This window comes from Pyxicephalus adspersus, chromosome 11, assembly GCF_032062135.1.
Source record: "Pyxicephalus adspersus chromosome 11, UCB_Pads_2.0, whole genome shotgun sequence".
NCBI classification, from domain to species: domain Eukaryota; kingdom Metazoa; phylum Chordata; class Amphibia; order Anura; family Pyxicephalidae; genus Pyxicephalus; species Pyxicephalus adspersus.
Window position 1 is genome coordinate 4,567,396 of NC_092868.1, and position 12,125 is coordinate 4,579,520.

Genomic DNA, 12,125 nt, shown 5'->3' on the forward strand with positions numbered 1-12,125 from the left:
AACACAAAAAAATACCTAGAGATACACTCTAACAGTAATATCTCACTATCATAGTCCCCAGGTATGTTACAAAACATTATGAGTTATAGAAGTTTATGGGAGTGCAAAACGTCTTCAAAGTAGGTCGACTGTTGGTCAAATGCCCAGGTCAATGAAGGACTTCAGAAACTCTTGAAAATGATATCAAGCTCAAAAAATGTACCTAATGCAACATGCTGTGGCCACTACATGGTGAGTCCTCTTAGGGATTCACCACAAGATTTTGGTTCTTTGGAATCTACCAAAAACCTGAAATACCAATACTGTCATCAATATATCAGACCAAATTAGGAGTTAGCATTAGCCCTTTTGCAAAAATAAGCCTAAACAAATTCGCCCAGTACAACACATTGGACAAACATGACAAAACCATGATATTTTTGCTTTATGATTTTATTGCTTCAAAAATATTTTTAATTTTTTTTGACACAAGAAAGTCCATTGGATTTCAACCAACAAGTGGATCAATGCCACCGTAGCAGTAAGAAAAAGTCTATAGTGCTGTAATAGTATAGTATTGCTCTTCCGGTGTCATGAAAGGTTTAGGTTGTCATCAGTCACGTTTCATGGATGAAGGATTTTCCAAAAACAAATTGGTTGGGTATAGGTTGGGCCTAGAGATTGTTGCAGAACATTTTTGTTCTTTGCTTTGGATTTTGGCACAAAAAAAAAAATGGGGCTTTGGGTTTGTAGTACTTATGTAGTCAACTTATTCAGGGTGGGCTTTCCGCAGGTTAACAATTAACGGATCATTATTAGTTTGTTTATGGAAGGCAATCACCGGTATTTATTGTCTGCCGGATCCAGGTTAGGTAATTGCACACTTTAGTATATATTCCAGGATGATTGGGCTCTGCACACGGTATGTGTCCCCAGGATGTGATACCATAGAGTTTACCATCACACACCAAAGGCCCGCCAGAGTCACCCTGCAGGAACAAGGATTATTTACATAAAGTGGTTTTCTGAGAACAGCTAAATATTCTGATGAAGTACATATACAGAAGTTGTTCTACCTACCCATTACATTGTCTATATGGACACAGCTTTGTCAAACAACACATCAATGTATGGCAACGCAAGAAACCTCATTTTTTTGCAGGTAGGAAACACTTCCTGCTTGCACCTACATTGAAATGTGTGAATTTTCGGTGAAAAAAAATAATAAAAGGCCCTTAATTTGACTGAATTCTTACAGATGTGGGTGAAAAAATGTAGCTGGTAACTATTCCAGAAATGGTCACCTAAATTACTTGGCCACTTTTAGGGAATTTATATACTTCAGTTGCTGAAAGGCTTTGTGCCAACCAATATCAAGTTAATACAACAATCCTATTCAGCATTTTTTAAAGCACAACTAAACAGGCATAGCTTATCTATCACGACTCCATGGAAGGGTGCTGCAATCTTCTTTCCTTCCTTCCTCCTGGGAAAGACCTATTGCCATCTTGATTGGCTGTATCGGTATAATGTAACTCCCAGACACATGCAAGGGAAGCCGGGTTTGCCAGGTTTTTCTGGCAACCAATGCTGAGCTAATCATACATATTGTAAAGTGGGAATTTAGTTCTACTTGTATTTGGTTAAATGATAGTGAAGTATGGGATTTTCCAGTTCATGGAACTATCAATATGTATCTTACATTTTTCCATATTTGGCTAAACGAAATGGATTTATTTAAAGAAGGATTTTGTTCTAAATTATCCCCCTCAGCTGGTAACTAGAACAGGGCAAATGTCTCTTCTGTTGTTCTTAGGTTCTACTATTCTACTACCGAGTCCTTTAGCTACCCCTTTGCGTATGGCGGCAGGACCCTGACAGCAGTCTTCGTTTCATACTTTTTCATATAACTTCTATAATGATTAAAATGTTGTTGAGTAATTCAATGGCTTATGGAATCAGGAAGGATTTTTTTCCCCTGTTGAAGCAAATTGTACCAGGGTTTTTCTTTGCCTTCCTCTGGACCAACTATGTCTTATAGGGTTTTATATCTGGGATATGTTTATTTCCTTAGTGGTTCAACTTGATGGACTTATGTCTTTTTTCTACCTAACCTACGATGTAACTATGTAATTCTTATTCTATATCTACATATGTATATCAAGTGGCACCCTCAAATGGCCCATCACCTTCAAACAATAAGTCCAATAATATTAGATATCCTCTCCAATGAGATTAGGGGTACCCCATGATATAATCTGTCCATGACAATAATCTGATGCTACAATAATCTCTGTGTCATCAGCATGGATGGATATGGATCCTTATGGGTGGGTTTATTTATTGTGGAAAACCTTTGTTGGCTTTAGTGTACAGATTTAGCTTTATGTTGTAGGCTTGCATTAAATGATTTATAATATTATTATAGTATTACCTGACAGCTATCCTTTCCTCCTTCTTGGACTCCAGCACACAGCATGTTGTCTGTTATCTCATCATTAGGATACGCTTCCTTGCAAGCAGCTGGAGGAACCGTCTTCACCTCTACACACTGCAGATTAGTGGGATAGTTTGCTGCACAAATAAAAAAAATGTCAAAATCTATCTACATCAGTGTTTCCTGACCTTTTCAACATGGAGACCCCTTGAACTAACTTTCAGATCTTTAGGGAACCCAGGCTATAATTACTATATCCACAGCTCACAGTTTATTAGCTTGGTGGTATTAGGAAGAATGCCTGTTACATTGCTAGCCAGTGGGAAGGCTGCCATCCTTACAGATAGCCAAAAAGATCATTGGTGTCAGCTAAACTAGTCATTGCTCAAGGAACCCCTAGCAACCTCTGGAGGAACCCTAAAGTTCCATGGAACCCTGGTTGAAAAACACAGGTCTGGATAGAATGTTGGATCTAGGACTAATAGATAATAGGACATATTACAGAATACCCAGTTCAAATCTTTATTCCACATGTAGTAAAAGTGCACATTGTTATGTGTTATTGTAAGTTGCAGTCATTATGAAGAGTTGCAGTCATGATGAAAAAAAAATAGAAGACAATGAAGAGTAGAAACGTGATGATAACCAAAATAAGCCACTGTGGTGGAGGTCCTGATGGAGCCAGAAAAAAACCCACCTAACGTTACACAAACAAGTTAATGTGTGCGTCCTGAATCGATGGAAAAGTGGAATTGAACGTCTACCAAATGTGACGCTTAGACCTAAATTCCTAGAACACTGTAAAATGACAATGAGGTCCCAGATAAATACCATACTAAAGCTACATACACACGTCCAATCCTTCTTACAAGAATCTGACGTGTGTACAGGGCCCGTCATCCATCATCCGAACAACCGTCCTGGCGGATCCACGGAGGATGGAAGAAGAACGATCGTAATGGAAGTGAAGGGGGAGAACGAGCAGCGAGGTGCCACACTGTCGTTCTCCCCCTTCCCTTTTCATAGAGTAGAACGGTGCTGTATGTACAGCACTTGTTCATGCATCATGCAGTCCTTAGTCATTGGAAAGGATCGTGAAAAATCCTTTCCAACGACAATTATTACACGTGTGTACACAGTTTTACAGCTAAGGTTTCTGATTATCTGAAGGTCTCAGAACAATGCAAAATTCAGCATCATGGGTACAAAGCAATGACTTACTGAGTTTCCATTACTTATTGAGCTCCTTCAATAATTATCCACTCACTTTGGAAATCCAGAAGATCCCTACCTTATACGGGTCCAGCTTTCTGTTTAATTGAGTAGTTTCATTAAAAGAACCTCAAGTCAATTCTGAATTTCTGAATTTGTTTCACCAAAAGTGACTAATATCGAGAGTTCAATGGAAATAACCTTAATCAGTAAGATTGGAACATTTCCATCTATCTGTCTTCACCCTTCAATCACAAACATGAAATTGTTTACCCTGGTTAAAATTTTACTGGTTAAATTGATATATAGGCAAAATGTCATTTCAAAACCATAAAAGAAGGATGGAGGTAATCCTAGAATTGAATCAATGGGTACTTTGCTTCCCCCAAAACTCCAGTACTCTGGTATCTCAGTTCCAAGAAAGGTGCATAGTGGCATATGAATCCAGGACATTGACATACTGAAATATGGTGTGGCCATGCTTGGGTTCCTAGACTGCTGAAATTTCATATCCCAAATTTTTAAAACCGAAATATAGCAGAGGTGGGTACAGCATTAATGTATGATAATGTATAGAATATCTTTATGAATCAACTAACAACTATCAACTATCAGATATCTCATATTTTTTACCTTCTGGGCTGGTGGTGGTCCCCCATCCAGACACAAGACAACTAGTATCATCAGGCAAGGCAGTGCAGCCGATTGGTATTGTCTTTACATATTCATTCAATGTGACTGGCTGTGGCAACTTAAGCAGCATGATATCATTATCGTATGTTACTGGATTAAAGTCTGGGTGAGGACATATCTTATCAGCATAGGTGAACTGCTCTGATCCTTCAAAATTCTGTATGTTATGATCCCCAAGTTGAATATTAATGCTCCTATATCAGACAATGAAAAGAATATAAAGAGACATATTAAATGTTAATGTATAGCATTAAATAGGTCAGTTCATAGGGCCTTATTTATCAAAGCTCTCCAAGACTAGAGAATGGGTGAACCTGGGTGATCCAGCAAACTTGGAATCAATTTGGTACAGGATTGAAAACATTTGTCAAAAAAAAAAACTGACTTAAGAAATCCATTCAAGGTTTACCGAATCACTCAGGTTCTCCCATGATAGTCTATCTATGAATGTCTAAAAATCATTTAATTAAGTAGTTGTTTCTCAGAGCCTGTTTAACCTAAACTGCGCTTATACTTACGGCAGTTTACAATGTGCAGCTGTTAAAACCCATTGCTTATGTATTAGGACTCCACCGCATGCATGGTCATCAAAATATTGAAGGGTGGCTTGCCATGGTTGAGAACTGGCGGTACACTCATAACCACCAATGATCCGGTTGTAGGTACTACCATTCACTGTTAGAAAATAAAAAGTGTAGAATGGATCACCTGGCTTTATATTTGTATCCTTATGAACTAAACAGAATATATCTACGTGTTATACTGAATGGGTCAGGTTCACAAAGTAAATATATCTACATGCTAAATGCCATCAGGATCTTTTTTATATGCACATCAGGTTCTGAATAGTGTTTCCTGTTTAGTATCAAAAAGGTTTATCAAGCACAGAATAAAATATTGATCAAAAATGTTGAGCTATTCAATGATCGCATACCACATTTGTTGACTGTAGATAAAAAAAAACAAAACCGTAAAATGGGCCATGAGATTCAAGCATTCACTGAAATGAGACTGTTGAAAAATGAACATCTAAATGAACATGTAAATGGTTGCACAATGGCAGTTAAGCTCAGCCATTCCAAACTTCAAGAAACCCTTGAAAAATTTTTAAAATCTCAGGAAACTCCTTCCTATAAAATTATTATCTCTACAGCATGGTCATTAGGTTTTTTTATATGATAATAGATAAAACAATAAAACTTATGGCAACCCCAGCTTATACAACACCCAATGTGGATCTTTTTTTAAAAGCTCCCTACAAAAAAATTATTTTCAGTAGTCAACCTTACAGAAGAAAAAAATGATGGCCACTTAAGTAAATGCAGAGAGTAAAAACTGTAGAGTGCCATTACTTAAATGGTCATTGTAGATGTGTCTTCTAACGTTGGTGGTCATTGGAAATTTCCTCCTACAATTGGTGGTCATAATAGCCAGGAGATCATTTGGTTTTTGCTTACTGTTCAACAAACCCCTAGCAACTTCTTGATTATCCTTAGGGTTCTACTGAACCTTGGTTGATAAATGCCGGTGTAGATGGACGTTTTTCAGGAAACATTTGAAGACTTGTGTTGAGGGGACATCAGAAATCTCTGAACTGAAATATGATGCAAAAAGTTGGCCCAACACGAATATGTTTCAAGTTGCCTAGACAATGAAAAATGATCCCAAAGAAAACTACAACCATATGAAACCTTTGATTCATGTTATGTAGAATTATTTCATTTTGCTCTACTTTCTTCAGGTATATATCCAAAAACACATTTTACATCCTTTCCATCTGGCTGGAAGTATGGAAGAAGAATATGGTATAGAAAAGAACTTTTCAACCTACCACACCAAAAATAAAAACAAAATTATGTCATTGGCCACCATGTCCTTAATTGTTCCTAAACTTATATCCATAACATATCCACTTACCTGCTGTTGCCAGCAGCACTGCAAGAAGCAAGAGGAACATGCCGAAGTTTGGAGTTTTCAAAACTTTTCAAAGCTAACTTCTTCCCTATACTAGATAAGAGAGTCAATTATTAACTCAATCCACCTGGGCTTCAAAAGATTGACAAATATAAGTTGTGTGCAAGTTAGCAGCTGCTTGTACAGTGCACATAGAATAACACGTAATTACTGTATTCCACAACTTATAGCGAGCTAAAGGCTGACAAAAATAAGGAAATGTGAAGCCACCTACATTTATACCTTAATAGTTATATGGAGGTATAATTAGAATGTCCTCATCATATTGCCAATCTAAGCATATCTAGCGGTATTGTGCAAAAGTCAGCCATAAGAACCTCTAACTCACCCTCTGTTCACCTGAATTTCTGGGAAAATTCTCTATTGCCATGTGTGAGGTGGTAACAAAATGTGCTAAAGTAAACACTGTTATCTTTCATTTATTAGCTGTAATAAATACAATATCAAACAATAAATTCCATGTACGTCACCTGATGTTTGGAAATTCTCTGAACTTAGTGGTTTCACCATTGCAAACCAAAATATCAACCAACTTGCTCTATAATGTTGACATTTTGTCATTTATTTAAATTTCATGTTAAATGCATGCAGGATAAGTATTATCATGTTTAATACCTCTCCCAGATATAACAGACAATGACTTTATCTGCTTTTCTCTCTAAAAGAATTGGCAATTTTTGATAAAACATCATCCAAGATCACACACTACTTGGACTGAGAACACAATTATGTAAATCAGCGGTTGCCAACTGGTGGTCCGCAGCTCTGGCCAGTGCACCCCCCTGCGGGGTCAGGACCCCATTGGGAGGGTCCACCGGTCAGAGCTGTTGACTGTGTCCCTTGAACATATCACAGGCTCACGGAAGTGGGAGAGTCGTGTCTCTGGACTCTCACATCGCAGGCTCAGACCTGCGATGGGAGAGTGGGCAGGTTCTGGCATCATGACGTCACTATAGGGAAAGTTACTTTCCCTTTGAGTAACGCCCGGCTTTCTGCGCATGCTCGTTCTGGAGCCGGTAAATTTAGTGGTCCGAAAAGGTTGTCGACCACGGATGCAAATAATGTTTTTATTGAAGATCTTGCATTCTCTTGTGAATTTTATTTATCCAGTAGCCAAAATCTCACTTGTTGGTATTTTTATCTTGAAGGTTATAGCTAATTGTTGGAAAGAAGGTGGTATAGGCCATGGGCAGGGATATGTTCCACTGGTCCACACACCTGTTGTTTTCTCAGGTTTATATACTCACAGATTGGCAAAGTATTTCATGCAGATAGTCTATCCTTGGCACAGACTTAATGGAAACCCATACATAGGAATTTTGGAGGTTACCCACACTGATTTCTTCATGAAATACTAGTTGCCCAGCCATTAATATGGCTGAATGACTTTACCAGGTAATGACAATAACCTGCAACACATATACCCATTGGGACTTAATACTTTTCTATGACTGTCCTGTTCTGTATCGTTTTTTCATATCATTGAGTTATAAAATTTGAACTGAGGCATTAGATAAATGGTAACATAGAATGGAATTTAGCAATGCCTTTCCTCCATATGTAAAATATGACTTCTTTTTATATTCATGGGATACACAGCCCAATGACCAGCTGAAAGAGCTTGCAAAAAGCCAGCTACTACTAAAAAAAAGGAAGCTTAGAAATGTAAGCTGCTCGGTTCTACCTTTTCTCCATTCTATCCACAGCTAAAATGTCTTGGGTAAAGATATACTGTAACATTTTAGTATATGTATGCTCTCAATACATGACTAACAATATCATGTTGTTCCTTTAATTAGCCGAAATCCGGCAGTACTACATAACTGTGTTCATCAAATATTGGCTCATGGTTTGCAGACCTGCCTAGGTAAAGTCCATATAGGATGTTAGGCCTCAATGAATGAAAAATCCAGTAAATTAAATGGGTGATTAGAGACAGGGTAGAGGGGAGAAGATGATGTTGGATGTCCTTCTTTTAGGGAATTAGGTAGATTCCATCCGATTTGCTTCCTCTTCAAATTTCCATTATGGGATTCTCAGAATGTGCAGTGAAATCAGAGTGAGAAACTTTAATACAGAAGATAAGTTTGTACAACTGTGCAAGACTACAGAGATAGCAGGGGTTCAGCTTTACCCTTTCCCAACTCTATCGAAAAAACAACTTTGGATGGATTTATGCTTTAAATTTTACTCTTCTAGTTACAAAATTTGAATTCTTTTGTTACATAGTCACACGTTACTTTTTCATAATTCTTATATTTTATTTACTGATTTATATTTTGTAGGAATTTACATTACTAAACTAAACAACTTGAATAAAAAGCATAAATGAAAAGAAGGTGTTTGTGAGTATTGCAGATTACTATAAGTAAACATATTGGCAGAGGACATTCGTATTAGTTACTTATTTCGAAGCAGATATCTGGTGGCTCATTCTCTATGACGTTCCTAATCCACTTTATGAAATTGAACACTTTGGTGTAGACTCCGGGCTTGTTTGGCTGAGCACAGATAGGGTCACCCCAAGATGTGATACCTTGTAAAATCGAGTCGCATGACAGGGGACCTCCGGAGTCGCCCTACAAAGAAATGAGAATAATTGGAAATGTAAAAGATTGTCACTCCTCTGAAAATATATGGATTTTTTAATTAAATTTGAAAACCTCGCAAGAGTCTTCCCCTCCTTCGAGGTTTCCAGCACACATCATGTTCTTTGTTATGGGGGCATCGTCATAAAATCCCTGGCAGACATCGCTAGGCACTGTGGTAACGTTCAGGCAGAGAAGGACATCTGAATATGTCGCTGAGGAACAGAGAATCCATACATTGGTAAAGTATATACAGCCACAGGTTTAAATAAAGTTCATGAGCACACATCATTCATGAGCACATACAAAATCATCTCTATAATGGGTAAACATCATCACATTGGCCAATTGGTAAAACTCTACCTCCTAGTTGACCCTATGCAGTACTTTCACTTTATCACTAATTATCTCAATCTAAATAACAGAACTCTTAAGAACTCCCCCCCCTCCTGTCCTACATTTAGCTATTGCAATAAGCCAACATAGTACTATCAGGATACAAGTTGATAGATGGTTGGCCATAATGTTTGATAAAGATAGGAAGATTCTTCAAACAAAAACAAAAAATATAACTTTAATATTTATAATGTACCCAATATTATCCAATATCCCATCATCAGCACAACATTCCACACTCCAAGTTAAGACCCAGAAATGAGGTTGAGGGAACCTATTTTACTCCTGAGGATTGAAATAAGAATAATTCAGTCCATAACACTTCATCTACACCATAAATATTATTTTTAGATGAATGAATCCTTAAAAATACCAAAAATATTACCTTCTGGAGAGGAGGTGGATCCCCATCCTGAGATGATACAATTGGTGTTGTCAGCCACTGGCTCAGTGGGTAGGGGGATAATTTTCACATAGTCATTAATAACGGCTGGTGAATTCAGTTTCAGAAGCATAATATCCTTGTTATACGTTGTTGTGTTATACCATCGATGTGGACATTTTTTCACAGCATGGCGCCATTGCTCAGTTTTCTCAAAGACCTGGCGATTGTGTTCTCCCAGACAGATCTGATAATTCCTGATGACCAATATATGAGTTAGAAGATGTCAGAAACAATTTACATTTTGAGTCACAAAAAGTAAATAGCAACCTTCAATCATGTAAAAATAGAATAGATTGGAGAAAAGTGCATCCGCATGCTCTCTCTGTTAGTAGGATTGGAAGGAGTTACATCTCTCCAGTCTCTATTGCTGATTGTAACTTTAATATGGAACATTGAATTCACTTCATTCTCAGGTGGAACCAGTTACTTGGACAGAAGTGATAAGTAACCTTTCCATGGGGGTCATGAACAACCAAAAAAAAAACCAAAACAAATATATTAAAATCTGTGACAACTGTCAAGAGTGGATCTCCATAACTGGAAAGAAATTCTCCTACTTCCTGTTGAGTCTCCAAAACAGGAAGTAAAATGAACTTTCTGTATTCAGAAATATATGGCAATGAAGACAGTGCTTGTGACCCATTCCTATTTTATCCAAATAAAATAAAAAAGGTTTGTATTTATTTTCTAGCACAGTGTTTTTCAACCTATTTTGACCCGCAGCCACATTTTTTACAATGAAAAAATCCTGCGGCATGCCACAAATCAAAAATGTTACAAAATGAAACTCTTTAGCTAATTCTCTTGTCTCTAAGAATAAACAAGGCAATTAAGCTACCTACTGCCATCCACTGACATGAAAGAGTATTACAATTTTCTGTCAGTCACTACAGCACAGACACTCAACAATAGTATTTGGATAATTTCCCACGGTACACCTAAAGATCTCTCAGGGCACACTGGTCTAGCATACATTGTCTACAAGGAGTACATAGAATTTAAGTTAACACTGGACACTTACGTCACGTTGCAGTGAGCTGCGGTCAGCACCCACATCTCATTTATAAGGATCCCACCACAGATAAAGATATCAAAGTAATAGATTGCCACCTGCCATGGCTGAGAGTGAGGTGCACATTCTTCTCCCCCTATGATCCGTCCAACATTGGAGGATTGAACTGGAAGAAAAGAAAACATAGGAGAGAAAAGCAAAGTTGGACAACCATCAGACATTTATAAGATATGTCTAAAGAGAGTATAATATGAAAGGGATCTCATAATATGCTTTATTCTTTTTTTTCTTCCTCTCTTCCCTACTTCTCTTTACTTACTTCCTTTCTTTTTCTTCTTCCTCCATTGTTTGTTTCTTCATTTAACTACTTTCCTCCTTTTATTCTATTCTTTTTTCCTTCCTTAACCTTCTACCATTTTTGCTTCCACCACCCTCCCTTCTTTCCTTTCTTTTTTCCTACTTCCCTACTTCTTTCCTTCCTTACCTTCATCTTTCCTTCCTTCTACATGTCTGCACCCACACACAAAGGATTGCTCTTTTTCCTTCTTTCTCTTCTTCCTTTATTCCTGTCTTCCTCATCTTCTTCTTTACTTTTTCAACCTCTTTTTTCTTCCTGTCCTTCTTTTCACCTGCTCCAACGCACATTCACAGAATGGTCCCCTTCCTTTATTTTCCTTCCTCCCTCCCTTTCCTTCCTTTCTTTTTTTCCTTTCTTTCCCTCCATTCTCCCTTTTCTTTATTCCTTACTTCCTCCTTTCTTTTTTATTACTTCCTTTGTTTCTTCCTTTCTTTTTTCTCTTCTTTATCATCTTTATTTCCTTCCACCTGCCACTACCCACACACCCAGGATTGCTCCCTTTCTTCTTTCCTTTATCTTCCTTCTTCTTGTCCCAGCTTCCTTACTTGTTCAGTGATCTGCACTGTGTCTCCGCATGGAGATAATAATTTTCATAGAAGCAGGGCTTTGCTTCCCTATATCGGATCCTCCAGCAAAGGAAGACAGTGATCAGCACAATAATGACACCACTAAATGACATTATAAATCTGGTAAAACTAGCAGCAGGCAGCAATACCTAAATTATATACTGCAGATTTACAGCTATTAAACTGAAGAGCCATTAGTGTTTAGGCACCCTCACATTCCAGGATGTGCACTGCTATATTTCAGAAGAAATTCCAGATAAAAGAAACATTTTCCAGAGCACTTCTTAGTACAATATTATTTCTGGACATTCCTTATACCATACCAATCTTTCACCTTGAGTTCAGTCCCAGGTTGTGCAGTCATATGGCTTACCATTTAGTATATCTGGTCTGCCTTTAACATCGCTTGCCGCCCCCAGCAGTGCAGCCACCAAAAACAGAATCATCCCTCTCTCCAGGTGTTTA

The 12,125-nt window shown here is 37.7% G+C and overlaps 2 protein-coding genes across 2 annotated transcripts; both read right to left on the bottom strand.

The window, feature by feature from the left end:
- Positions 1-416: 416 nt before the first annotated feature.
- On the bottom strand, positions 417-6,973 carry LOC140340850 (trypsin-like). The gene is made up of 5 exons (XM_072426268.1): positions 6,239-6,973; positions 4,840-4,996; positions 4,262-4,515; positions 2,414-2,553; positions 417-968 (listed from the first exon to the last, which is right to left on the bottom strand). The coding sequence occupies exons 1-5, from the start codon at positions 6,276-6,278 to the stop codon at positions 804-806; spliced, it is 756 nt and encodes a 251-aa protein (XP_072282369.1). The 5' UTR covers positions 6,279-6,973; the 3' UTR covers positions 417-803.
- Positions 6,974-8,535: 1,562 nt separating this feature from the next.
- On the bottom strand, positions 8,536-12,125 carry LOC140340849 (serine protease 1-like). The gene is made up of 5 exons (XM_072426266.1): positions 12,034-12,125; positions 10,746-10,902; positions 9,665-9,918; positions 8,959-9,098; positions 8,536-8,874 (listed from the first exon to the last, which is right to left on the bottom strand). The coding sequence occupies exons 1-5, from the start codon at positions 12,104-12,106 to the stop codon at positions 8,692-8,694; spliced, it is 807 nt and encodes a 268-aa protein (XP_072282367.1). The 5' UTR covers positions 12,107-12,125; the 3' UTR covers positions 8,536-8,691.

Excerpts from the sequence above, each read along its gene's own strand:
- LOC140340850 (XM_072426268.1), bottom strand. The coding sequence starts at position 6,278 with ATGTTCCTCTTGCTTCTTGCAGTGCTGCTGGCAACAGCAG. Across the intron at positions 4,516-4,839 it reads GCTGCACATTGTAAACTGCC|GAGCATTAATATTCAACTTG; the intron begins GTAAGTATAAGC and ends TGTCTGATATAG. Across the intron at positions 2,554-4,261 it reads GACCACCACCAGCCCAGAAG|CAAACTATCCCACTAATCTG; the intron begins GTAAAAAATATG and ends TTATTTGTGCAG.
- LOC140340849 (XM_072426266.1), bottom strand. The coding sequence starts at position 12,106 with ATGATTCTGTTTTTGGTGGCTGCACTGCTGGGGGCGGCAAGCGATGTT. Across the intron at positions 10,903-12,033 it reads CAGACCAGATATACTAAATG|TTCAATCCTCCAATGTTGGA; the intron begins GTAAGCCATATG and ends CTTTTCTTCCAG. Across the intron at positions 9,919-10,745 it reads GCAGCTCACTGCAACGTGAC|GAATTATCAGATCTGTCTGG; the intron begins GTAAGTGTCCAG and ends ATTGGTCATCAG.